We start from the raw sequence: 25,710 nt of genomic DNA, 5'->3' as shown, positions 1-25,710 counted from the left end.
GGACACCCAGGTGCCTTTGTACATCAACATTTCCCAATTAATCACCATTTAAATAATACTCTGCCATTCTGTTTTTTCTACCGAAGTGGATAACTTCACACTTATCCATGTTATACTGCATCTGCCATGTATTTACCCACACACTCAACCTGTCTAAATCGCCTTGAAGCCTCTTAACAGCCTCCTCACCGCTCACATTCCCACCAAGCTTCGTATCATCAGCAAACTTGGAAATATTACACTTGGTTCCCTCATCCAAATCATTGAAATATATTGTGAAAAGCTGGGGCCCAAGTACTGATCCCTGCGATACTCCACTAGTCACCGCCTGCCACTCTGAAAAAGAGCCATTTATTCCCACACTCTGTTTCCTGTCTGCTAACCAATTCTCGATCCATGCCAATATGTTACCCCCAATCCCAAGTGCTTTAATTTTACACACTAACCTCTTATGTGGGACTTTATCAAAGGTTTTCTGAAAATCCAAATACACCACATCCACTGATTCTCCCTTATCCATTCTGCTAGTTATGCCTTTAAAAAACTCCAGTAGGTTTGTCAAACATGATTTCCATGTTGACTTTGTCTAATCCCACTGATACTTTTTAAGTATCCTGCGATCACATCCTTTATAATAGACTCTAGCATTTTCCCTACTACTGAGTTAGGCTAACCAGTCTGTAATTCCTTCCCTTCCCTCCTTTTTTAAATAGTGGGGTTACATTTGTCACCCTCCAATCTGCCGGTACTGTTCCAGAATCTACAGAATTTTGGAAGATGACAACCAACGCATCCATTATTTCCATGGCCACCTCCTTTAGTACCCTGGGATGTTGATTATCAGGCCCTGGTGATTTATTGGCTTTCAGTCCCACTAATTTCTCCAGCACTATTGTTTTAGTAATACTAACTTCCTTCAATTCCTCCTTCTCACTGGTCCCTTGATTCCCTAGCATTTCTGGAAAGTTATTTGTGTCTTCCTCCATGAAGACAGAACTAAAGTAGTTGTTTAATTGCTCTGCCATTTCCTTGTTCTCTATTATAAATTCTCCCATTTTGGACTCTAAGGGACCTACATTTGTTTTTAGTAATCTTTATCTTTTTACATACTTATAGAAGCTTTTACAGTCCACTCTTATGTTCCTTGCAAGTTTACTCTCATGCTCTATTTTTCCCCTCTTAATCAATCTCTTGGTCCTCCTTTGCTGAATTCTAAACTGCTCCCAATCCTCAGGCTTGCTACTTTTCTAGCAACTTTATATGACTTCTCTTTAGATCTAATACTATCTTTAATTTCTTTTTTTAGCCGTGGTTGGGCTGCATTTCCTGTTGTGATTTTGCGCCAGAAAGGAATATATAACCGTTGCAATGCATACATTTATTTCTTAAATAGTAGCCATTGCCTATCCACCATCATGCCTTTTAATGAAGTTCCCCAATCTATCTTAGCCAACTCACGCCTCATACCTTCGTAGTTTACTTTGTTTAGATTTAGGACCCTAGTTTCAGATCGGACTACTTCACTTTCCATCCTAATGAAGAATTCTGTCATGTTATGGTCACTGATCCCTAAAGAACCCCGCACAACACGGTTAATAATTAACCCCTTCTCATTGCACAATACCAATTATAGGATAGCCTGTTTCCTAGTCAGTTCCTCAACATACTGGTCTGAAAAACCATCTCATACACACTCCAGGGATTCATCCTCCATAGTATTATTGCTAATTTGGTTTGCCCAGTCTATATGTAGATTAAAGTTATCCATGATTACTATAGCACCTTTGTTACATGCATCTCTAATTTCCTGTTTAATGCCGTCCCTTACCTTACCACTGCTGTTTGGAGGCCTATAGACAACTCCCACTGATGTTTTCTGCCCCTTGTTGCTTCTTAGCTCCACCCAGACTGTTTCTACATCTAGATTTTCTAAGCCAATATCTTCTTTCACTATCACACTGATTTTATCCTTAACTAACAACACCACGCCACCTCCTTTTCCTCTTTGCCTGTCCATCCTAAATATCAAGTATCCTTGGATATTCAGTCCCCAGCCTTGGCCACCCTGCAGCCATGTCCGTAATCACAATCATATTGTACCCATTTACCTCTATTTGCGCTATTAATTCATCTACTTTATTGCGAATCCTCTGTGCATTCAGATACAGTGCCTTTAAGCTTGTCTTTTTAACATTTTTACACATTTTTTTGTACTATGGCCCTATTTGCTGCTAGTCCTTGTTTCCTCTGCTGTCCACTTTTGCTTTCTACTTTCCTGCCTTTCATTCCTATCTTTGTTTCCCTCTCTTGTCTCCCCGCTCAGGTTCCCATCCCTTATCAGCCTAGTTTAAACCTTCCCCCACAGTACTAGCAAATAGTCATCCCTGTCCTGCTGGGATGCAACCCGTCCAACTTGTACAGGTCCCACCTTTCCCAGAATTGATCTCAATGCCTCAGGAATCTAAATCCCTCCCTCCTACACCATCTCTCCAGTCACACATTCATCTGGTCTATTCTTCTATTCCTGATCTTGCTAGCACATGGCACAGGGAGTAACCCTGAGATTACTACATTGTGGTCCTGCTTTTTAATTTATTTCCTAGGTCCCTATATTCTGCCTTCAGTTCCTCATCCCTCTTTTTACCTATGTCGTTGGTACAGATGTGGATTGACATCCTTGACCCTGGCATCAGGGAGGTAACATACCATCCTGGTGTCACACCTCCGGCCGCAGAAACGTCTTTCTGTTCCCCTTGCAATAGAATCCCCTATTATTCTTGCGCTTCCACTCTTTTTTTCTACCCCCCCCCCCCCAACCCCTGTGCAGCTGAGCCACTACTGGTGGCACAGACTTGGCTCTTGCTGCATTCCCCTGAGAAACTATCTCCCCCAGCAGTATCCAAAATGGAAAATCTGTTAGAGAGGAAGATGGACCCAAGGAACTCCTGCACTACCTGCCTAGTACTTTCACTCTGTCTAGCGGTCACCCATTCCCTTTCTGTCTGTGCAGTCTTTACCTGTGGTGTGACCATCTCATTGTATGTGCTGTCCACGAAGATCTCATCCTTGCTGGTGCTCCACAGTAACTCCAGCCACAGCCCTAGCTCTAAAACACAGATTTTGAGTAGCTGCAGCTGGAGACACTTTCTGCACCGCACAGGAGGAGCATTCCACTTGGCTGAGCTGTCCTGCCTTGACTTACCCTTACATTACGCCCTTTACTTTTACGTCCTTTAGAGAATATTAAGGACAGTAGAAATACTCACCAGGTCCTACTTACCAAGGCCACCACTCTTCTTACTGAGGAAAGGTAGAAATGAAAGGATCCTTCTTTCCCTCTTCACCGAACGCCCTCTCTCACCAAACTCCAACTGAGGCACTCTAATGCAGCCCAAAGCAACATTCCAAGAAGGTCAGATAACGTGGCTGAAAATGTTCAGGCCTAGGACACAACCTTGAGAAACACCTGCTGCGATATATTGGGGCTGAGATGATTAACCTTCTGCAACCATCTTTCCTTGTATTAGGTATGACTCCAACCAGTGCTGTTTTAAGGTTCCTTATGACACCTAAATACAAAGATGTAAATATTTCTGTAGTTCTGAGGCCAGATGTGTAGTACAATTGAGATATAACTTGCATGTATTAAAAGAGGGATATCTTACAAATCAATATTAATATTTTTCTTCCAGGGTGGTTTACCTTCAAGTAAGCATGAATCAGGGATTGACATTCGTATCCAGCTCTGTCAGTATCACCAGTACATATTGTGTAAGTACACTGTTGGAAATGCAAACAAAAGGGAAATATTTTGGATTGCCATCAAAGTAATTTTGAGAAGACAAAATGTACTCAAATATAAATGAAGTTGAAATTTGTGGTACAACTCATTCATTATAGAAATATTTTTCTAATCAGGAACAACCTGCATTTCTGTTACACTCCTCATGAGCAAAGAGAGGTCTCAGAATGTTTTACTAGAAGACAGTAACAAAGAACCGAACAGATGGGGAAAGAGTAAAAGAACGGCACATGTGGGATTACAGTCTAAGTAAAGGGTCTTAAGAGGGCTTCTGACCGTATGGAGGGACAGACTGAGAAAGGGAGTTGTGGGTGAGGACTAAGTGAATGAAAGGGTGGTTTCTAATCTTGGAAACGAGAGAGCAGGGGAACAAAGAGAATTCCAGTGTTAGATGAGTATATATGCATGCAGGGCCATATGGCTGGAGGGCATTTCTGGTAGTGTGCAGCAATTAAGGGGCAGAATTTTCCATTCTGGATACTAAGTCTGGTGGCAGGTGGGAAAGCCGGCGTGATTCCTGCTGGGTGGCGGGGCTGGTGAACCTGTGGGATCTTCTGCTTTTCAGCTCATTAATTATGCATCAGCGAGGAGCCTGGCGAATCTCTTGGCGGGGTGGGCAGAAAGTTGCCCACCCTGCTGTTACCTCATGAGGTTGGAGGTCTTGGCCATATTTAAAGGACACCCAGACACACATTCACTCATTGCAGGCCTGGAGCTCCGCATTACTCCTTGTGGCCGCAGCTCATACTGAGAAGCTGGCAGATGCGAGCAACCATATCGGGGACATCCAGGGCACCTCTGGCATTGCCTTTTGTTCATCTCTAGATAAGAGCACCGCTGGCGATACACCCATGGTTGAGTCAATGCTCACCGTTGCAGTGGTCCACATTTGCCAGCCTCTTGAACTTTTAGAGGCCCCACTGCCTTTTGCTGCTTAGGCCCTTGCTCCTCATGGCCCTATGCCAACCAGCAAAGACCCTCCTCCTCTTCTGGGTTAGAACCGTTACCAAGGTAGGGTTGCCTGCAGCCTACATCATCGACGCCTCAGTGGATGTGTGCACAAATTGCGTGAGCATGTCCTTTACAGGTTTCCCTCCATCTCAAAGCCAAATGCTAAGCCCTTCACCTGGCCTCCATCTAGACATAGCATCCCAACTCAGCCCCTTCCGGTTAAAGGACAGCCTGGAAGACCAGGAATGGGTGTTCCACCTGTTCATACGTGAACTTATATGGAAACATTGCTGTTTGACCAGGGTGATGAGAACCATGTGCTAGAAGCCTCACGCATGACACTATTCCGCTTGTCTCCACTACCCTTGAAACTCTGTATAGAGACCATTGCCTTGGCAGCATAGAAAGACTAACCACATGATCCCTTGTCAGCCATGACCATTTGCCCAGGAGGATGGAGGTTTAGAGTCATGAGTTGGCTGCCCTCCACTAGCCATACCTCTTGGAAGCATTCCACCTCCCTCCCTTTCTTCACCCCTGGCTCTGGCTGCAGCAGATGGCAAATGGCACAGAATGAACGGCAGCTCCACACCTTGCTGGGATCTCGATGTAAGGAGACCCATGAGTCAGGAACAAACCTGCTGCTGTGTGGGTTTCACCATAGAGAGGGGAACACAGATGAGTATCTTTGCCATCCAGTTTCCTCAATTATTAGGGTGTCACTTTAGTTGGCCACTTGTGCTGACCCTGAACTCCACCCACCCAAAAAGACCCTTCTCCCACCTCGAGGGATCTCATTGACTGACTAACTGGGCGGTCAAGGTCAGTTTGGACAAATGGTGCACGTCACCTTTCAAACTCTCTCCACCACCTCCTACCCTCTCTCTGTCACCCACCAACTTCCCCCCACTATCATCATTGACCACTAAATATCACCATTCCCCTCCCTTCTATCACCCTTGAACCGCCCCCTTGCTACCCTGGATCCTATCATGATCCACCTCCACATGCCTTTCCTCCCCTCAGAGCCCATAGCCGTTACCATCCCCATGCCCACCCTGACCCTGTCCCCTCCAGTTATCTGAGCCACCTGTCTTGTCCTCCACTGTGACCTTCACCTACCAGACTCTCACCCTGGACCTTCCACCCTACTGCATCCTACTCCCTCCTCTGACTGTGACTGTTCCCTCCAATCATCATTACCCTGAATTCTCTGCGCAGGACCACACCATCGACACCACCAACCCCACCCTCTAAGACACTCTCCCCACCCCTCACTCCCTTCCCCGGACACTCTCCCCACTCTTCCCCCATAAGCCTGCCTCCCCTGTCCAGCCTTCACTCTGCCCTTCCACCCTACCCAACCCCAGCCTTCACCTGCCTTCCTTGTCCAGCCTTGGCCCAGCATTTGCTAACAGCATTCGAATTACGTTATGCGAGGTCCCTGAGAATGAGAAAGCAACATTTACGGACCTCGAAGTCATTGATAAACTGAAGCTCGCCAGGTGCATGCTATTTATATACAGTCAGGAAACAGACTGTTCTAAATTCTCGCTGGTGGGGCACTTAATTTGGAAGGGGAACATAATTTCAGTGAGTTGGCCTTTTATTGAGCATTCATGAGATGCAAATGTGGTTCCCTACATAGATCAGTGGGAAACTTGACCTGCCTTTAATCCACCATCAAAGTCGGGAGAACAAAATTCCAAACTAATTTCCCACTGGTGGGAAACTGGCTATTTCCATCACGCCAAATTCAGTGCCCAAGCCCACCTTGATTCCAGCCGCTGGCAGCAGCGGAAAATTCCACCCAAGGTGTTTGAAAGCAATGAAAAGGCTCTTAAAATCAATTTTTAAGGCATGGAGATCCAGTAGAAGATGGCAATAATGGCTCTCCTAGTCTTTTGGGTGGGAACATAGCACTGGAGTTTTGTATGAATTTTAGTTCGTAGAAGGTGGAGGTGGGAAAGCCAGCTTGTAGAGTATTGTGAAAATCAACATTCAAGGTCAAAAAGGCGTAAACCAAAGACTCAGTGGCAGTGCTGCTGTTTTAGTAATTTTTTGGAGTCAGTTTTTTTTGGTGGCTGTTGTCTTCTTCATCATGATCTTGGGAGAATAAAGCTAGGAGTGAATATTAATAGTTGCCAATGAAAGAGTAAATGCATAAAATTTAATTTAAGAAAGGTAATTTGCCTCTGCAACAATTGCCTCTGCTATCAATTACTGCCCTGTATTACTTGTTGATTCATTTATTTCTGTCAACATTTTTAGACTGGCTCTTTTTCTCTTTAGGTCTTATGCCTGCACATCTCTCTCGTTTAATATTTTTAGCTGGAAGACTTCCTTACTCATTTTACAAAACTATTTGTTCTTCTCTGAGACATCCTCAACTCTTTCTTTTCTGGTTATCTCCCTCTTATAGAGTAAGTTTCTCTACCTTTGCCTGGTTACATGTAGCTATTTATTATTGCAGTCTGATTCACAAATATTGTTAGCATTTTCCTCAATGCTGAGCATTTCTACATCTTATAAATGATTCCTCTTTGCTTTACAAGATTTGTAACATTGAGATTAATATTACATTTACCTGATAGAATGGCTTTTGCCAAACATGCTTAATTTTTTTCTTATTTTTTAGTCTGATGGAACGATCCTTTTAATTGCACTATTAGTTTTGTTCCTGCTGTTGGCATTGATCTTGCTGTGGTGGTTTTGGCCTTTGTGCTGTACTGTGGTAAGTTACCAATCAATTATTAAATTAACTGTTCCTTTAATGATATTTGATCAATAATTGCAGACGATTGGGAAAATTGGAAGTATCTCCCATAATTATGATTGTTTATTGTTGCTCTTTTCTGCCATAAACATTGCTTGGTATTTGGCACAGCATGCTGGAGTATCAACATGTTGTATCATGGAATAATTAACCCCTGCAACATTAAGCACCTGACTTCAGCGATACCAATGAAGACAGGTGGTAAGCGCAAGCTCTGTGTCCCCATTGGCAAGAGTGGGGAAGGGAAGTTAGGTGCCAAGCAGGCTACTGTGAGTTCACTGTTTGTTTACTGTATTCCCTGAAGGCAGACACACCACTTACCTAAACCCAGAGAGCTTGGATGAAGGTTGGCATAAGTCAAATCTAATTAATGAGCTACCACTAAAATAATCCCCAACATTAGAAACCTGTATTTATTAAGATATTATTTACAATTTTGGAATTGCTTGTAATTATAGATTAAATATATAAGATGTTTGAAAGTAGAGGTAGTGGCAATCATGCCTAATTTGGAATAAAAACATGTTTTGTAAAAAAAATGTGTCCAATTATTGTTGTTCAAATTCTCTATATGCTAAGTTATCAAAGGTACCTGATTTCTTTGTATTTCTTTCCTAATAGGTGATTAAAGAGCCCCCGCCTCCCCCAATCTACGAAGAGGTTAGTGATATGATCTTCGTGTAGCCATGTCCTTTGATAATTGATTTAATAATGGTGATTCTATACTTACATTCTGCGAGAAATTGTTGAGAGTTTTAAGTGCTTGCACCTGAATTTACTGATGTTCAACTTCTGTCCTGAGTATTCAACTCTGGATGTTTTTGATATAAACAGTATATATATGTCCACAATCATAATAACTATTATCAGACTATAATTTGGTCAGTATAGTATAATTAAACCCCTTAACCCCAGCAAAATAATATGCCTTGGTTTCAGGAAAACTGGGATAGTAAGAGTTCAAGTCAGACTGAAGAATTTCTTCCTTGTGCTAACTGGGTTATGAAAAGTCAAGGGTCAAAGATTTTAACACAGTGCTTTGCAAAAGATCGTTGTCACACTGTGCTACTGAAGTGCACTACTGTGTAGCCTTCAAAATCTTGGAGTGAAGAGTACAAAACACCAACAGTTACAGGGAGGTCTGTGTTTCAGTCACTATTACATAGCGATATGGTAGACAGAAGCATAATATAGCATTGTCCCTACATAATGACCCATTTTGGCATGAATTGTCAGAATTCCTTGTCCTGTATTTGTATGTGAATAGAACTTGAATCAATGCTGATTCCAAATGTCAAGCGTTAGCTTTTCCTGGCTTTTACCCGATATGGAGTTTCAAACAGAACACAAGAATCCTTTATTTTATTTCAGCGCGAACATCCACTTAGTTTTTAGTTAAGGCTATAACAATTTGGATCAAAGATTGAAAAACACTTGCTGTATGAGATTCACTTTACTGATTCAGAATTTGGAAATAAGTCCAGTGAGATTTTCCACCACCTGACAATTTTCTTTTGTTGTTCTGTTTGCAGGATTCTGACGATGAAGGCATGGCAAAGAAAAAATGGCCAACTGTTGATGCATCATACTATGGAGGAAGAGGAGTGGGTGGCATTAAACGGATGGAGGTTTTTATATTGCTTATTCTTTTTGAAAGTACATTTTTACCATTCACACACTATTATTTTTGGAAACATTACAAACAGTTCAGGAAAACTTTGATTTTCTTACCTGCTAGACATGAACAGTCTGCTTATAAAAATCTTGTCATTTTAAATAAAATGTTGATTATGACCTAAGATTTGAAACTTGAAGCCACAGTGACATCTGTGTCACAATTACATTCCTAGCTGACTTGTCCTATTGTGCAGCTAAAGGTTTAGTCTTGATATCTGCTTTAGAGAACTGCAGGCACTGAGCTGTACTGATGGGTACACATCACTTTGTACTTAAGCAACTCAAGCTCCAATTCACAACATCAGAATAATAATGCACCTTTATTGTTGATCTTTATTAACATTGTAGAAAATAAAAGTGCTTTGCTGATTCTTTTAAAAGCTAAATTTTAAAGTTAAATGATAGGGCTTCGCAATGGCTTAGTTATATAATGACTATATAAAACCCAAGCAAGTTGGACTATCTCCTTACCAACCTGCATTTTTTTTTAATTATATCCATTCACGGGATGTGGGCTTCGCTGACTGGGCCAGTATTTATTGCCCATCCCTAGTTGCCCTTGAGAAGGTGCCCTTAAATTGGTTAATTGAAACCTGCACCGCAGTTTCTAAATTCAATTCAGAAATTACAGTGTAATAGCCATAGCACTGGCCAGTATTAGTTGCATCTGTAATTGTAAACAGTAGCTTCCCAGAGATCTCTGGGAGCTAATTTATGTATGATTACTGCCTTTTTTTGATGGGAGCAAGATGAAAATTGCAACAGAAGTCACTGACTTCTTGCTGCCTTTGCAACTATTGCAGCTTTGGAGGAAAAGCAGACCTTAGGTTATATTCAGATTGGTGGTCTTTGGTGTATTTAGGACCTGGTCCAATTTTGGTCTTCAGAGTGCAAAAACAAGAACGACTAGAGGCTGCACTGAAAACACTAAAGATGAGTTCTTAAAATGATTCTTATGAAGCCAGGATGACCTACAAAATTCACCCGCCTTCTGCCCCTTCCTCCTTGGACCCCCACCCGCTGATTGCCTACACCCTGACCCCTATGTGCCCCTGCTTGCTGAGCTCTATGGAGCCTGATGCAGTTGGGGAGCCAGTAGAGTGTTGGGAGGGTTAAGATTCCTGCCCCCACACCACTTTGGAGTCAGTCAATTTCATATTTCAGGACATAGCCAAAACTGACGAAAATTAATTTACTTGTTTAACCTATATCCCCAATTACGCTGCCATTCTGAGTCTAATACAAATGACAATGCAATACTGGAGGATGACGTCTGGATTTGCTGTGACATGTTGGCAAACAAGACTCCAGCCTCCTTCAATCCTTTGACCTAAGTTCCATCCCAGGCCTGATATAAATATCTCCAAACATCGCTATCAAACAATAATGAAAATAAATCTCTATCTTGTTACTTATACAGTATATAAAATATAGCTGTAAGTTTAAACAATTTTTTTAGTATTCCAGAAGTCACAAAAAATCACGGTTTTTTCCTAAGTACTAGTCCATATATGTTGCCTTCTCTTTTTCTGTTTCAGTAATTGGAAACAAATTTTCTGTACTAATGCACAGATGCTTTTAGTGATGTTGGAACATGTTTGACAAATTCAAAGCACATTTAATTAGTAGTAGAGATGCTACTGAAAATATTAGCTTTACAAATTAACAATTGAGCATTGCAACATATTGTAAAATACTTTATTTTAGCTGCTGTTAAAATTTTTTAATATTCCAATAACTCATTTGTAATTTTACATACAAGCATATAAATTAAGAGCAGGAGTATGCCATTCGGCCCCTCAAGCCTGCTCCACCATTTGATAAGGTCATGGATGATCTGATTGTGGCCTCAATTCCACTTTCCTTTCTATCCCCTATACCCTTTGACTCCCTTGCCAATCAAGAATCTATCTAACTCAGCCTTAAAAATATTCAATGACATTGCCTCCACTGCTCTCTGGGGAAGAGAATTCCACAGACCTTGAAACACCGAAACAAAAAAATCTTACCTCCTTAAATGGGAGATACCTTTGGTGGAATCGTCCCAGATTTGCACTAAGTGCGGCAGCAGGCAGGTAAAATGACGTTTTACCCGCCAGCAGCAATGGCGGCTTTTCACGCCATATCGTCCCAAACCCGCCGCATTAATTATGCATTCCCAGTATACACATTGTTTCAATGGCAGGTGGGCTCCAATTCACCTTCCATGTCATCACCTCGCCGCTTCATCACACCAGGCACCTCATTTAAAGTACAGCCGCGCTCAGTGCATCCAGCCCAGAACAGCAGCAAACAAGACATGGCTCTGAAAGGCAAGAAGACTGCAGCCCTTGAGCGCCTTTTGAATGCCGTAGAAGCTGACTGTGATGTCCTCTACCCCCACTCTGGCCACAGGAGGGGCAGCTATATTACCACTCCAGCTTGGTAACTGATGGCAGTGGTGATCAGTGTCAATGGTGCATAGAAGAGGCTGGCCATCCAATGCAGATGGAGGATGAATGATCTCATCCGTACAGCCAGGATATGGCAACCATCTCATCACTCTAAATTCTCACACTCAAGCCCATCACACGTTCAATGGCATCACACTCACTGCCAGCTCAAGGAACATCACCACCCATTCCCACAAACAAACCTCACATGTCCATCTGTCCTCATCTCCTCTGGAAACTGTCTCCTCAGCCCTCACCATCTTGAGGCCACATGCACAGATCAACATATGTCCCCATACACACCCTGTGATACCCTCCTTCCCCAGTACAGCTCTTGTCCTGCAGCCTCTTCCCTTGCCTGAGGCCACTTCTCCCCCTTCCCCAAGCAAGACCATGCCCTGCAGCCATTGAAAAGCCACCCACATACAGCTGATCTGGTAGGTAGAGACCTGCCTATGAGCCCACTTAAAAGTGATGAGGAGCTGTCTATGAAGCCTGGCGCTGATGACTGCGAGTGCTGACCGAAGCAAGGTACACAAGCAAACCTTGAACTCCTGAGCGAAGTGCAGCCCGCCAAGTTTACGCCTTATATATCCTGTTGCGAAACACGTTGGTGTGTTTCCCGCCGACAGGGGCGGATGATCCAGCAGGGCGGCGGGGTGGGTGGGGGGGTGGCGACAGATGAGTGCGGCGCATTGGCCTTAAAATAATATGCTGATGTATTACAATGAGGTTCCCCATGTCAGATGGCGGGCGGAGCGGACCGATTGGAAACTGGTTTCACGACATCATGAAACCGATTCTTGGCTTCCTGCCATATTGTCCGCTCACACCACCGAATACGCCCAACGCCGGTGAGCAGGGAAATTCCCAGCCCTTATTTTAAAACTCTGTGCCCTGGTTCTGATCTCTTCCAGAATGGGAAACAACTTCTCAGCATCCATGCCATTAATTCCACTCAGGATCTTATATGTTTTAATAGGATCACCTCTGATTCTTCCAAACTCCAGCGGACACAGGCCCAATCTGTCCAACATTTCCTCACAAGATAACCCCTTCACCCCAGGAATCAGTTGTGTGAATTTTATCTGAAGTGCTTCTAATGCTATTATATCCGTTCTCAAGTAAAGAGACCAAAACTGTATACGGTACTTCAGATGCGCCCTATACAATTGTAGCAAAACATCCCAACTTTAATATTCCATTCCCCTTACAATAAATGACAAGACTCTATTTGCCTATCTAATTGCTTGCTGTACCTGCACATTAAATTTTTGTGATTAGTGTACCAGGACACCCAGATCCTTCTGCACCACAGGGTTTTCAATGTTTCCCTCTTTAAATAATATGCTGCTTTTCTACTGTTTCAATGCAATAGTTTGCATAAAATAGCAGTTGCATTCTGGTGTATTTGAAAACAGTGATTATGAAGTTAGTCTTTCCTAATTTCTTAGTTACAGACATTCCTTCCAAACTCTCGGATTAGCTCAATTCATTTTCACAATTTTCAAACTGATATTACATTTCACTTTGAACTTTCAGGGCACATGTCATCATAAGAACTAGGAGCAGGAGTAGGTAATTCAGCCCCTCGAGCCTGCCCCGCCATTCAATATGATCATGGCTGATCTCATTTCAGCTTCAACTCCAATTTCCCGCCCTCTCCCTATAATGTTTCAACCTGTTACTAATTAAAAATATGTCTATCTCCTCCTTAAATTTATTCAGCGTCCCGGCATCCACTGCACTCTGAGGTAGTGAATTCCACAGGTACACGACCCTTTGAGAAAAGTAATTCCTCCTCACCTCTGATTTAAATCTACCATTCCTTAGCCTAAAACTATAGCCTCTTGTTCTAGAATGCCCCACAAAGGGAAACATCCGCTCCACGTCTACTTTGTCTATCCCCTTTATCGTCTTATATACCTCAATTAGATCGCCTCTCATCCTTCTAAACTCTAGCGAATATAGGCCTAAACTGCTCAATCTCTCCTCATAAGACAAGCCCTGCATCTCTGGAATCAATCTAGTGAACCTCCTCTGAACCGCCTTCAATGCAACTACATCCTTCATCAAGAGAGGGGACCAAAACTGTGCACAGTACTCCAGGTGCGGTCTCACCAAAGCCTTGCACATTTGCAACAACACTTCCCTAGTTTTATACTCTATTCCTTTAGCATTAAATGCCAAAATTCCATTTGCCTCCTTTATTACCTGCTGTACCTGCATACTAGCTTTCAGCGATTCATGCATGAGGACACCCAGATCCCTCTGCAGTGAAGCATTCTGAAGTTTCTCTCCATTTAAATAATAAGTCGCCTTTTCATTCTTCCAACCAAAATGGATAACCTCACATTTATTCACGTTAAACTCTATCTGCCAAATTTTGGCCCATTCACCTAACCTGTCCATATCTATTTGTAAATTTCTTATTTCTTCATTGCAATTTACTTTCCCACCCATTTTGGTGTCATCTGCAAATTTAGCTATAGTACCTTCTATCCCTGAATCCAAGTCATTAATATAGATTGTAAATAGTTGGGGCCCAAGGACCGAACCCTGTGGCACCCCACTAGTTACAGCTTGCCATCCAGAAAAAGACCCATTTATCCCGACTCTCTGCTTTCTGTTGGTTAGCCAGTCCTCTATCCAAGCTAATATATTATCCCTAACTCCATGTGATATTATCTTGTGTATTAATCTTTTGTGCGGCACCTTATCAAAGATCTTCTGGAAGCACAGATATACTACATCTACAGGATCCCCATTATCCACTTTGCTTGTCACATCTTCAAAGAACTCTAGCAAATTAGTCAAACATGACTTACTCTTCATAAAACCATGCTGACTCTGATGGATTGCATTTTGACTTTCCAAATGCCCCATTATTACTTCTTTAATAATGGATTCCAAACAATTTCCCAATGACAGACGTTAAACTAACTGGTCTATAGTTTCCTACTTTCTGCCTCCGCCCCCCTTTTTGAATAAGAGCATTATATTAGCATTTTTCCAATCCACTGGAACCTTTCCAGAATCCAGGGAATTTTGGAATATTAAAGCCAATGCATCCATTATCTCCACTGCCACTTCCTTTAATACCCTGGGATGTCGGCCATCAGGTCCTGGGGACTTGTCACCTTTTAATCCCAATAGTTTGCTCAGTACTTTTTCTCTAGTGATGGTGATTGTTCTAAGTTCCTCCTTCTCTGCACTACCTGTTACTGTTAGGGTGGTACTTGTGTCCTTCACCGTGAAAACTGAGGCAAAATATTGATTAAGTGTCTCTGCCATTTCTGCATTCCCCACTGTTAGCTCCCCAGTCTCATCCTCCAAGGGACCAACATTCACTTTAGCTACTCACTTTCCTTTTATATACTTGTAGAAGCTTTTGCTATCAGTTTTTACATTTTGTGCTAGTTTTCTTTCATAATTTACCTTTGCTCTTTTTATTTTTTTAGTAACCCTTTGTTGATCTTTAAAAGTTTCCCAATCTTTCAGCGTGCCACTGACCTTTGCAATTTGGTTTGCCTTAGTTTTTGCCTTTATGTTATCTTTAACTTCCTTGCTTAGTCATGGATGCTTTTTCCCCCTCTTACCATCTTTCTTCCTCCTTAGAATATATTTTACTTGGGAGGGTTTGAATATCTCCTTAAATATCTGCCACTGTTCATCAACTGTCCTACCTTGTAGTCTTCCTTCCACTAGGTCCAAATCTGCCCTCATGCCTATGTAGTTACCTTAGTTTAACTCCAGAACACTAGTGTGGGATTCAAGTTTCTCGCTCTCCAACTGAACTTGAAATTCTAGCATGCTATGATCACTCTTCCCTAGAGGATCCTTTACTATGAGATCATTAATTAATCCCATCTCATTACACAAAACCAAATCCAGAATAGCCTGCTCCCTGGTTGGTTCCACAACATATTGCTCCAAGAAACAATCTCTAATACGCTCCATGAACTCCCTCTCAAGGCTACTCTTGCCAATTTGATTAGTCCAGTCTAATATTAAAATCACCCATGATTATTGCTGTGCCTTTCTTACATGCTCCCAGTATTTCCTGGTTTATACTGTGCCCTACTGCTGAACTACTGTTGGGGGACCTATAGATTACTCCCACCAGGGACTTCTTTCCCTTGCTATTTCTTATTCCTACCCAGACTGACTGTACACCTTGCTCTCCAGTGCCTATATCATTCCTCACTATAGCACTGATCTCTTCCTTTACTAACAAAGCTACACCACCTCTTTTTCCTTCCTGCCTATCCTTCCGAAACACTGAGTACCCTTGGATATTCAACTCCCAAACCTGTTCTCCCATGATCATGAGCACTTAATGCCTAACTGAATTAAAACTGAAACTTTACTGCACCTTTGTGTTTTCTTTTGTGAAGCTTCTAAGTGAATAGATATCTCTTTTTAAACAAAACAAGTGAGAGAACGCTTGCTCTGCCCTGTTATTAACTACCCTATTAAAATTGCATTCTCTGAACTTGTGATTCAAAGCTGCTTGTTCCTGAGATTTCATGAGCAAGTTGATAACTGTTGAGAAAAACAGGTATTCTCTCTTAAAAGAAAGGAATTATGGCTCCTAAATATAACCCTCTTTTACAAGATTTGTTAATTCCAAGATTTCTATTTCTTACTGCATTTAATTTATTTTTTGGTCAGGTACGCTGGGGTGACAAAGGTTCAACTGAAGAAGGTGCAAAATTAGAAAAACCCAAAAATGCAGTCATCAAGATGCCGGATCAAGAGTTTGAACCACTGGATCCTCGGCCCTACAAACCCCGAAGGCCACCGCCAGGCCAGAGAAAGTGGTATACACCAGTTAAGGTAATTTATTTCTCCTTTTGATTGTGTTGTACAGTCTGATTGATTATACAAAGAGCAAGACGAACCATCTAGTATTTTTTGCGCCACATAATCACCCAAATAGTGCAGACGCATGCACTATGCTGGCCATGTCACTAACTGTTGTGTATCCTTTTTAAGAAATAATAATCCGTGTCAGTACTTTTACAGAAAATTAATCAATGGACTTTGAGTGAACCTGCATTGCATAACAAAGTGTACAGTCATGTTGTGGGAAATGGTTGTGGCTATTAAAACCTTTGAGCTGTCAATTAGTGTTTAGCCATGTCACCGTTAAGGAATAGTTGCTGTGGCACAGAGAGTCTTGAACAAATGTGAAAAGCTAGTGAGACACATTTGAGCCCAGAGATATGCAATGATTCAATAATTATAATTCATTAAAAGAAATATTTAAATCAACATTTCTAACTTAAAACCTGGTAATGGTGTTATCTATCTGTCGCAATTTTGAAGTAGCCTACATGGAACATGAAACAAATTCTCTAAATAATTTGTATATCTTTTAAAACATATTTCTGAATAACATTCAAAATCACTACATTTTTGTAATGTATTTCCATTTCTTCTGTTTGACCACAGTATTCAAAATGACTCTTTATTCCTGCAGTGTACATGAGACCCCTGAATTGCCAGTCACAAGTCATTATTTGAACTGCGCGGTGCTAAATGTAATGATGATCAGTACCATATAAGATTAATGTGGACTAGATTTTTGAGTTAATGTTTATCATTTCAAAAGTGCGATAGGATAACCTTTTGATAAGCAACAGTAAATCTTGTTCCTCATATTGTTCTAATCATTTATCTAGGGAAAATTGGATGCCTTATGGGCTCTTTTTCGCAGAGGCTATGATCAAGTATCTCTGATGAGGCCACAGCCTGGGGACAAGGTAAGATCAGTCATAAACATAACTAAACATCTTTACTGAACAGAATGACATGTTAATTGACCTTCTGATTACTGTACTTAGCAATCTTGGTGCAATCAGTTCCAATCAATTATTAGAAGTTTGATGCCAATTTTGCATTATTAATTTCTCAAAATATACATTATGTATATATATGTTATATATATCATATGTGAAATATATGTATACACACACATATCATTCTATGATCAGTTGTATTGTTAAAATTCCAATAGCTAAAAGAATTTATATTAATCTATTTTGCAGTTAATTATTTGATATTGTTAGGGAAAGTGGATTGGAGGAGTTACTAACCCCTACACTATAAAATATTGTTATTTTAATAGCACAGATACCATTATTAACTCAGGAAGATTTAGTGATTGTGCTGTGTCAGCTTGGTTAAGTAAGCTGAAGAAAACAACATTTTGAGTTAGTAATTCCACTGAACTTGTTATCCCATCAGCTTTTCCAATGATTTGGATATTTGGTGCATGATATTTTGCTACATTTTGCCAACTGAATCAATAATGAACAAATTACCAGCTGGTAAAAAGTATCTGTTAAAATCATGACCAGATAAATTTTAGAACTAAGTATAACTTTAAAATGGTGAGTTATAAATATTTCACTAAGAAGCTCTTAAAAATGAAGTGAATGTTTTACTCTGAGCTATTTCCTGTCTATTGTTGCAGTAATCTTTGGATTTCAAAGAACCTTCTAAAATTTTTTGCCTTTTAGGCAAAATAAATATTAAATGGGGAGGTATGGGAAGGGGTGCATAAATCAATATGTAGTTTTTTTTCCTACCTTTTAACCTATGTGGTCATCCACAGGGAACAAGGTGATGGCATGATGTAGAACTAAAACAGCAGGGGCAGATGAACTGGTTTCCTACACACATTCTATGACTGGTTTACTGAGCACTTCATGTTTGAATCAAGATTTTACTTGGATCATGATTTTTGTAAACCACAAGAACAGCCAATTTGCATCTGGTTGCACTTCAGACATTCAAAGTATTTAGCAGTGCAATCATAGTGAAAACAGCAGAAAATATTCAAAAGCATTTTTCTCCAGTAAAATGTATTTGACTGCATTTTGCTAACTATGAACAATGTGTTAAGTCAAGCACTCTAAAGGACCAATTTTAACTTGGTTCACTGAGTTATCCACCAACATCTTGATTTTAAAATCCTCATTCTCCTGTTCAAATTCCTCCAAGGTCTTGCCCCTCCACATCTCTTGTCATCTCCTCCAGCCCTACAATGCTACAAGAACTCTGATCTTTCAAACCTGGGTTGCGTGCATTTGCACTTCCTTTGCCCCACCATTGCTGATCATGCCTTTAGCTGTATAGGCCCTAGGCTCTGGAATTCTCTCCTTAAACCTCTCTGTCTCTCTTTCACCTTTAAGCCGCTCCTTAAAACCTACCTCTTTGACCAAGCTAACTCCTCCTTTGGCCCACTGTCTATTGTCATCTGATTACGCTTGCGTGAAGCACCTCAGGTTGTTCTACTAAATTAAGGAACTATATAATTGCAAGTTATTTTGAGACTGAGGGTGAACTGAAGACAAAATGCAAATTTTCTTGATCTGCAGAAATTCAAAATCTTATCTTAGCTTTGTTTTGTATCAATGATAATGTTATTTCTATGAAAAAATTGTACTCTATTAAATAAATCTGCAGGACTGTTTTTTCTTTGGTGAATTGTAAGCAGAGAGAGACAGATGTTGTTTAGAATGCTACCTGACGATGTTTTACTATATTGTTGGTGGAACATCTTCTGGTAATTTATATTGCTGATAAAACCATAAGGGCACCTTTACATTTTAAAATATGTTCTGATGTGGACAGGATATTGTATTTCTGCCCTTTTGTGTTCTGACTGGAGTGTCCTTATGTGAAGTAGTCAAGGTGAACAGACAAGTTGTATATAGCCTGTTTCCGATTGCCAATTTGGTTTCAGATCAAATGCTGATCCATGATGCTCCAAGATAGAGCAACTCCATTGGTGCCCAGCATTTTTATGGTCATTTCTGTGGCCTTTAAAAAGCTATGGGCGGAATCGTCCGAGGTTTGCACTAAGTGCGGTAGTGGGTGGGAAAAAAGCCATTTTACCCAACGGCTGCAGTGGCAGGTTTCTCGTGCCGTGTCATCCCATTACTGGTGCCTCCCACCTCATTAATAATGCATTCCTGGGAAACACGCCAGATCGCTGGTGGGGCAGCTTCTGATTCATGACCTCAGGCCTTCGGTAATCTGGGCGCCATATTTAAAAGGCGCCCCTGCACAGAGCCAGCACTCTCTTAAGGGATCGGAAGCTGCTGGAAAGTCATGGCTACCAAAGGGATGAAACATGCTGCCCCCAGATTTAGCAACGCCTCCCTCAGGCACCTACTGGATGCAGTGGAGGCCCACCATGAAGCCCTCTACCCCCGCTCTGGGCAAACACCAGGAAGCAAGGTCACCAATCCAGCATGGGAGATGGTGGCAGCGGTGGTCAGCACCAATGCCCTGCAAAAGAGGACAGCCACCCAGTGCCGAAAAAGGACGAATGATCTCCTCCATTGCACCAGGGTAAGTCACTCTTCTCATCACTCTCAACTCACACAAGGATCAAAGAGAGAGACGTGTGGCTTAGCATATGTGTCCTAAGAACCTCTCTTGGTTAAGCCTGAAGGCCCCTTCACGCATGCAGGAGAGTGCTGACCACCACTTGAATGGCCAGTGTATAGTGCGCTCATTGGCTGCCTGAAACCCCACCCACCTCTGCCCCACTCCACTTGACCGATTGACAACAGCTTCACCCACTGGACTGCATGCTGTGCTCTCAGCTCAAGCTTTTAGCTTGAACCATGATGGATACTGATCCAAATCATAATAAAGACATTGCAGGGGGCTGTGAGCGCTTCCACCAGTGACTGCGCCATGACCACCTTCCACAAGGGTAATAAAGAATTCTAACATTCTGTTTTTATTTTACTTAATTGTACTGTTGCAATTTTGATTATTTTAAGGAATCATTAAGGTAAGTTTTTACCAAGTTTCACCATAAAATCTGGATTTTTCAGATTAGTAGATCTGAAACTGATTTTTTCCCGATTTTTTTTGCACTGAAAATTTTTATGTCCTGCGTTGCATGTGCATTTTCAGCACTAAGATGAGTGTATATAATATGTGAACCTGTATTGCAAACAATTTTACCAATTCACCTTGCTTTGGCAAACAAATATTTGATATATAGTTGACTTAATTATTCCAATCAATGCATAACAGACTCTGCACAGCCTTTAGCTGAATTTACAACTATTACAATGTTCATGTTTATCCAAATTTGTACACAGTAGTCGCTACACTAAAACCTTTCTTGTTTTTATGAAACTTAGCAATACACAGAATGAAAACTGACCCCCCCCCCCCCCACCCCCCCACCAAAGTTTACAGGTTATTTTTGGGTTCAGCTTTTCTTTGATTTTCTGTCAAGATAAGAAAGCTCCTGAAAAATATAGGTTTTTAAATTGGCAATAAAATGATTCTTCATTTTTTTTTTGTGTAGTGAGCTCTACTGAAGAAAATGGGGAAATTGACTAGGGGAAGTGGCTGGGTGCCGGGAAATTGAAATGGAATGATCAGCATCCTAAGTTAATGGGTTATTTCAGTATGGTTCTAGTTCAGATACTTCAAATGTTTGGACTCAGCACCTCTGTCAGGCTGGTTGTCTCAATTTCATCAGCATTCGCCTTGATTGCAAATATATTGAAAAAAATCCTCACAAATAAATAAATAAATAAATAATCAACCCACAAGAAGTGAAGACAAAAACAGAAAATGCTGGAAAAACTCAGCAGGCCTAACAGCATCTGTGAAGAGGCAAAAAAAGAGTTAACGTCTCGAGTCTGCGTGACTTCATCAGAGCTAAAGCCTTCAAAGCGTCAAAGTCTTTTAGCTCTGAAGAAGAGTTATACGGACTCGAGACGTTAACTCTTTCTTTCTCTCCACAGATGCTGTTAGACCTGCTGAGTTTTTCCAGCATTTTCTGTTTTTATTTCAGATTTCCAGCACCCGCAGTATTTTGCTTTTATCTTAGGTGAAGACAATTATTTTCAGCTTGTTGATTATGCAAAGGTCTAGTTAACTTTTCTCTTTGAAGAAAGTGCAGCTTTTTTCTGAAAGGCCTATTGTTTTCAGACTGTGATGAAATGAAGCAATAGAACAAAGAATTCTTGTCCTACATAGAATGTCACAATGGTGTTGTCTTTCAGCTATAGCATTAAGGTATTGCCCCAAGGATCTGAGAATAATTGACAACGTTCTACTATTGTAACTTACAAAAATAACTTCATAATAATAAACTCATTGTATATTTTTTGGTATTTATGGAAGTTCAATTACATGGATCTTTTCAGAGTGTGTGTTTGCTTGTGTTTGTGTGTGTATGTGCATGCGTGTGTATATATACGTGTGTGCATATTTGTGTGTGTGTGTATTTAAGTATACCTATGCAATGTATATCACCGAATCACAGAAATTTAATGGCACAGAAGGAGGCCACTCGGCCCATCGTGTCTGCACCGGCTCTCCAAATGCGCATTATGATCTAGTGCCATTGCCCTGCCTTTTCCTCATACCCCTGCACATTGTTTCTATTCAAATAATCGTCTGATGCCCTCTTGAATGCCTCAATTGAACCTGCCTCTGCCACACTTCCAGGCAGTGCATTCCAGATCCAAGCCATTCATTGGGCTGAATGTCCCCCCCGTTGTGGGGGATGTTGAATGGCGTATGCACACAGGCACGCTTCCGATCGGCGGCTCCAATCGGGGGCACAGCGCCATTTTACGTGGGCAGGCCAATTAAAGCCCGCCCAGCATGACGTCCACACAGAAGCGCTATGCGGGGGTGGGGGGGGGATCACAAAATCGAGAGTGCACTCTTTTGTGCATGTGCATGTGCACATCAGAGCGCACTCATCACCCTGAGGCTAAGTGCTGCCTCAGGGAGATCAGCTGTAAATGTCAATAAGATAAATAGAAAAATAAAATTTCCCTAACATGTCCCCTCATGTGACAATGTCACAGGAGTTGGGACATGTCCATAATTTTCATGAAAACTTTATTAAAATTTTTTAAAAGCTACATGAAGCCTCATCCCGCCGGTGGATGTGGTTTCATGCTTTTTCTAATTCGCGCTGGGGCTCCTGGCCTGCCTGCCAACCTTAAGGTTGGACGGGCAGGTCCTTTAGTTACTTAATAGCCTCTGTCAATGGCCTCAATTGGCCATTGGCAGATCGGCAGGCGAGCAGCTGATTTCATTGCGCCTCCACCTTCTTGAAAATTTAAATGGGGCGCGGATGTCGGGAATTCCCCCCGTTCCGCCCCATCCCCGCTCACCGACGTGTAAAATCCTGCCCATTATGTGAAAAAGTTTTTTCTCACATCACATTTGCTTCTTTTGCAAATCACTTTAAATCTGTGCCCTCTCATTCTTGATCCTTTTATGAGCGGGAGCAGCTTCTCCCTGTCTACTCTGTCCAGCCCCCTCATGATTTTGAACATCCCTAACAAATCTCCTCTTAGCCTTCTTCTCTCCAAGGAGAACAGTCCAAACCTCTCCAATCTATCTTTGTGACAGAAGTTTCTCATCCCTGGAACCATTCTTGCAAACCTCTTCTGCGCTCTCTTCAATGTGTTCACATCCTTCCTATAATGTGGCACCCAGAACTGTATACAATACTCCAGCTGAGGTCTAATGAGTGTCTTATATAAATTCAGCATAACCTCCTTGCACTTGTACTTTATGCCCCTATTAATAAAGCCCAGGATACTATATGCTTTATTAACTGCTCTCTCTACCTGTCCTGCCAAATTCAATGATCTATGCACGTATACACCCAGGTTCTTTCTGCTCCTGCACCCTCTTCAAAATTTCACCCCTTATTTTATATTGTCTGTCCATGTCAGTCATCTCAGCTCCAGGACATCACCGCAGGAGTCCCTCAGGGTAGTGTCCTCTGCCCAACCATCTTCAGCTGCTTCATCAATGACCTTCCTTTCATCATAAGGTCAGAAGTGGGGATGTTCGCTGATGATTGCATGATGTTCAGCACCATTCGCGACTCCTCAGATACTGAAGCAGTCCGTGTCCAAATGCAGCAAGACCTGGACAATATCCAGGCTTGGGCTGACAAGTGGCAAGTAACATTCACGCCACATAAGTGTCAGGCAATGACCATGTCCAACAAGAGAGAATCCAACAATCACCCCTTGATGTTCAATGGCATTACCATCACTGAATCCCCCACTATCAACATCTTGGGGGTTACCATTGACCAGAAACTGAAATGGACTAGCCTTATAAATACTGTGGCTACAAGAGCAGTTCAGAGGCTCGGAATCGTGCAACGAGTAACCCACCTCCTGACTCCCCAGAGCCTGTCCACCATCTACAAGGCACAAGTCAGGAGTGTGATGGAATACTCCCCACTTGCCTGGCTGAGTGCAGCTCCAACAACACTCAAGAAGCTTGACACCGTCCAGGCCAAAGCAGTCCGCTTGATTGGCACCACATCCACAAACATTCACTCCCTCCACCACCGACGCACAGTAGCAGTAGTGTGTACCATCTATAAGATGCACTGCAGGAATTCACCAAGGCTCCTTCGACAGCACCTTCCAAACCCATGGTCACTATCGTCTAGAAGGACAGGGGCAGCAGATAGATGGGAACACCACCACCTGGAAGTTCCCCTCCAAGTCAGTCTCCATTCTGACTTGGAAATATATCGCCGTCGCCGGGTCAAAATCCTGGAATTCCCTTCCTAACAGCACTGTGGGTGTACCTACAGCACATGGACTGCAGCGGTTCAAGAAGGCAGCTCACCGCCATCTTCTCAAGGGCAATTAGGGATGGGCAATAAATGTTGGCCCAGCCGGCGAAGCCCACATCCCATGAATGAATTTTTTTTTAAATGTTCTTTCTACCAAAATGTATCACCTCATACTTCTCCACATTGAACTTCATCTGCTACCTATCTGCCCACTCCACCAACTTGCCTGTGTCCTTTTGAAGTTCTACACTGTCCTCTTCGCAGCTTACAACACTCCCAAGCTTTGTATCATCCGCAAACTTTGAAATTGTCCCCTGCACACCAAGATCTAGACCATTTATATCAGGAAAAGCAAGGGTCCCAATGCGACCCTTAGGGAACTCCACTACAAACCTTCCTCCAGCCTGAAAAATATCCATTGACCATTACTCTCTGCTATTTTCTAAATAGCCAAATATCTATGATTCAGTAACAAGATCCTAATTAACTCCAAATAAAAGCTACCATAAGGCAATGAAACTTGACTTGGTGATGCTTTTGAAAAGCTATAGTTTTGTAAATATTTTGTTTTAAGTGATAGTATGTGGGTCAGAAATTAGGTCAGAAATTATCAATCATATTACTTTCAGTGCACGGAGCTCCACTTTTGAATTGTTAATTTGATCCTTGAACGTTGAAAGATGTTCTCCAGTTACATACAATGTTTGTAATATGCATTACCAACTGAACAATTCTGGCAACTAGACTGATTTTCATTGACAAAACTTCTGAATCAGTTCAACTTATTTATAAACTTTATATTGTATAATATGTGTTGCTGTGACACATTCATTTGGCATTGGTATTTTAGCAAAGTTCTTTATAAGACCCTATTGGGTGGACTTAGCTCCACTATCCTTTCAGAATCAGGTAGGATAGACAAAACTTAGTGTTGGGAGCTATTACTGCCCTGACCTGAATTTGTTGCTGTTTTTAAATCTGATCCTTTCCTGCCCAACCCAAATGGAAATACCATTGGGCAGGGCCTGGAATTGCAGCCCATTTCCCTCCCATTTATCCTTTCCACACTACTCCCCAGGTCCACTAGGTGAACCATGGAAGTGGAGCCATGGTAGTGGTGGGCATGGGCTTATAAGGGACAAATTGAGAGGGAGGTCTTAGAATAGATCTCTTCGCCTACCGATTATTTACCTACTGAAGATCAGGAAGACCCAAACCAGGAAGTGAAGTCAGGATGAAAGTCTTTTAGAGGTAGGATGAAGAAATCCAACACTCCCTTGCTCTTCTTCGAAATAGTGCCATGCAATCTTTCACATCCACCTGAGAGGGCAGACAGGGTTTCAGTTAAATGGCACATCTGACAGATGGCACCTCCTACAGTGCAGCACTCCCTGTTCTGTACTGGAGTGTCAGTCTAGACTTTTATGCTCATGTCCTGGAGTAGGAATTGAATCGT

At 41.9% G+C, this 25,710-nt stretch overlaps 1 protein-coding gene across 2 annotated transcripts in view; it reads left to right on the top strand.

Annotated features, from left to right (window-relative positions):
* Positions 1–25,710, top strand: part of antxr1d (ANTXR cell adhesion molecule 1d) — a 115,889-nt gene that overhangs the window by 58,166 nt on the left and 32,013 nt on the right. For both annotated transcript variants that reach the window (XM_078530704.1, XM_078530705.1), the window contains exons 12-17: positions 3,693–3,771; positions 7,392–7,487; positions 8,151–8,189; positions 9,062–9,157; positions 16,313–16,477; positions 17,326–17,406. In XM_078530704.1, the coding sequence (XP_078386830.1) occupies positions 3,693–3,771; positions 7,392–7,487; positions 8,151–8,189; positions 9,062–9,157; positions 16,313–16,477; positions 17,326–17,406 (556 nt within the window). The remainder of the gene's footprint in view (positions 1–3,692; positions 3,772–7,391; positions 7,488–8,150; positions 8,190–9,061; positions 9,158–16,312; positions 16,478–17,325; positions 17,407–25,710) is intronic.

The sequence above is a fragment of the Cetorhinus maximus genome, chromosome 27, assembly GCF_964194155.1.
Source record: "Cetorhinus maximus chromosome 27, sCetMax3.hap1.1, whole genome shotgun sequence".
Taxonomy (NCBI): Eukaryota; Metazoa; Chordata; class Chondrichthyes; order Lamniformes; family Cetorhinidae; genus Cetorhinus; species Cetorhinus maximus.
This window is presented reverse-complemented; position numbering and strand designations above follow the sequence as displayed.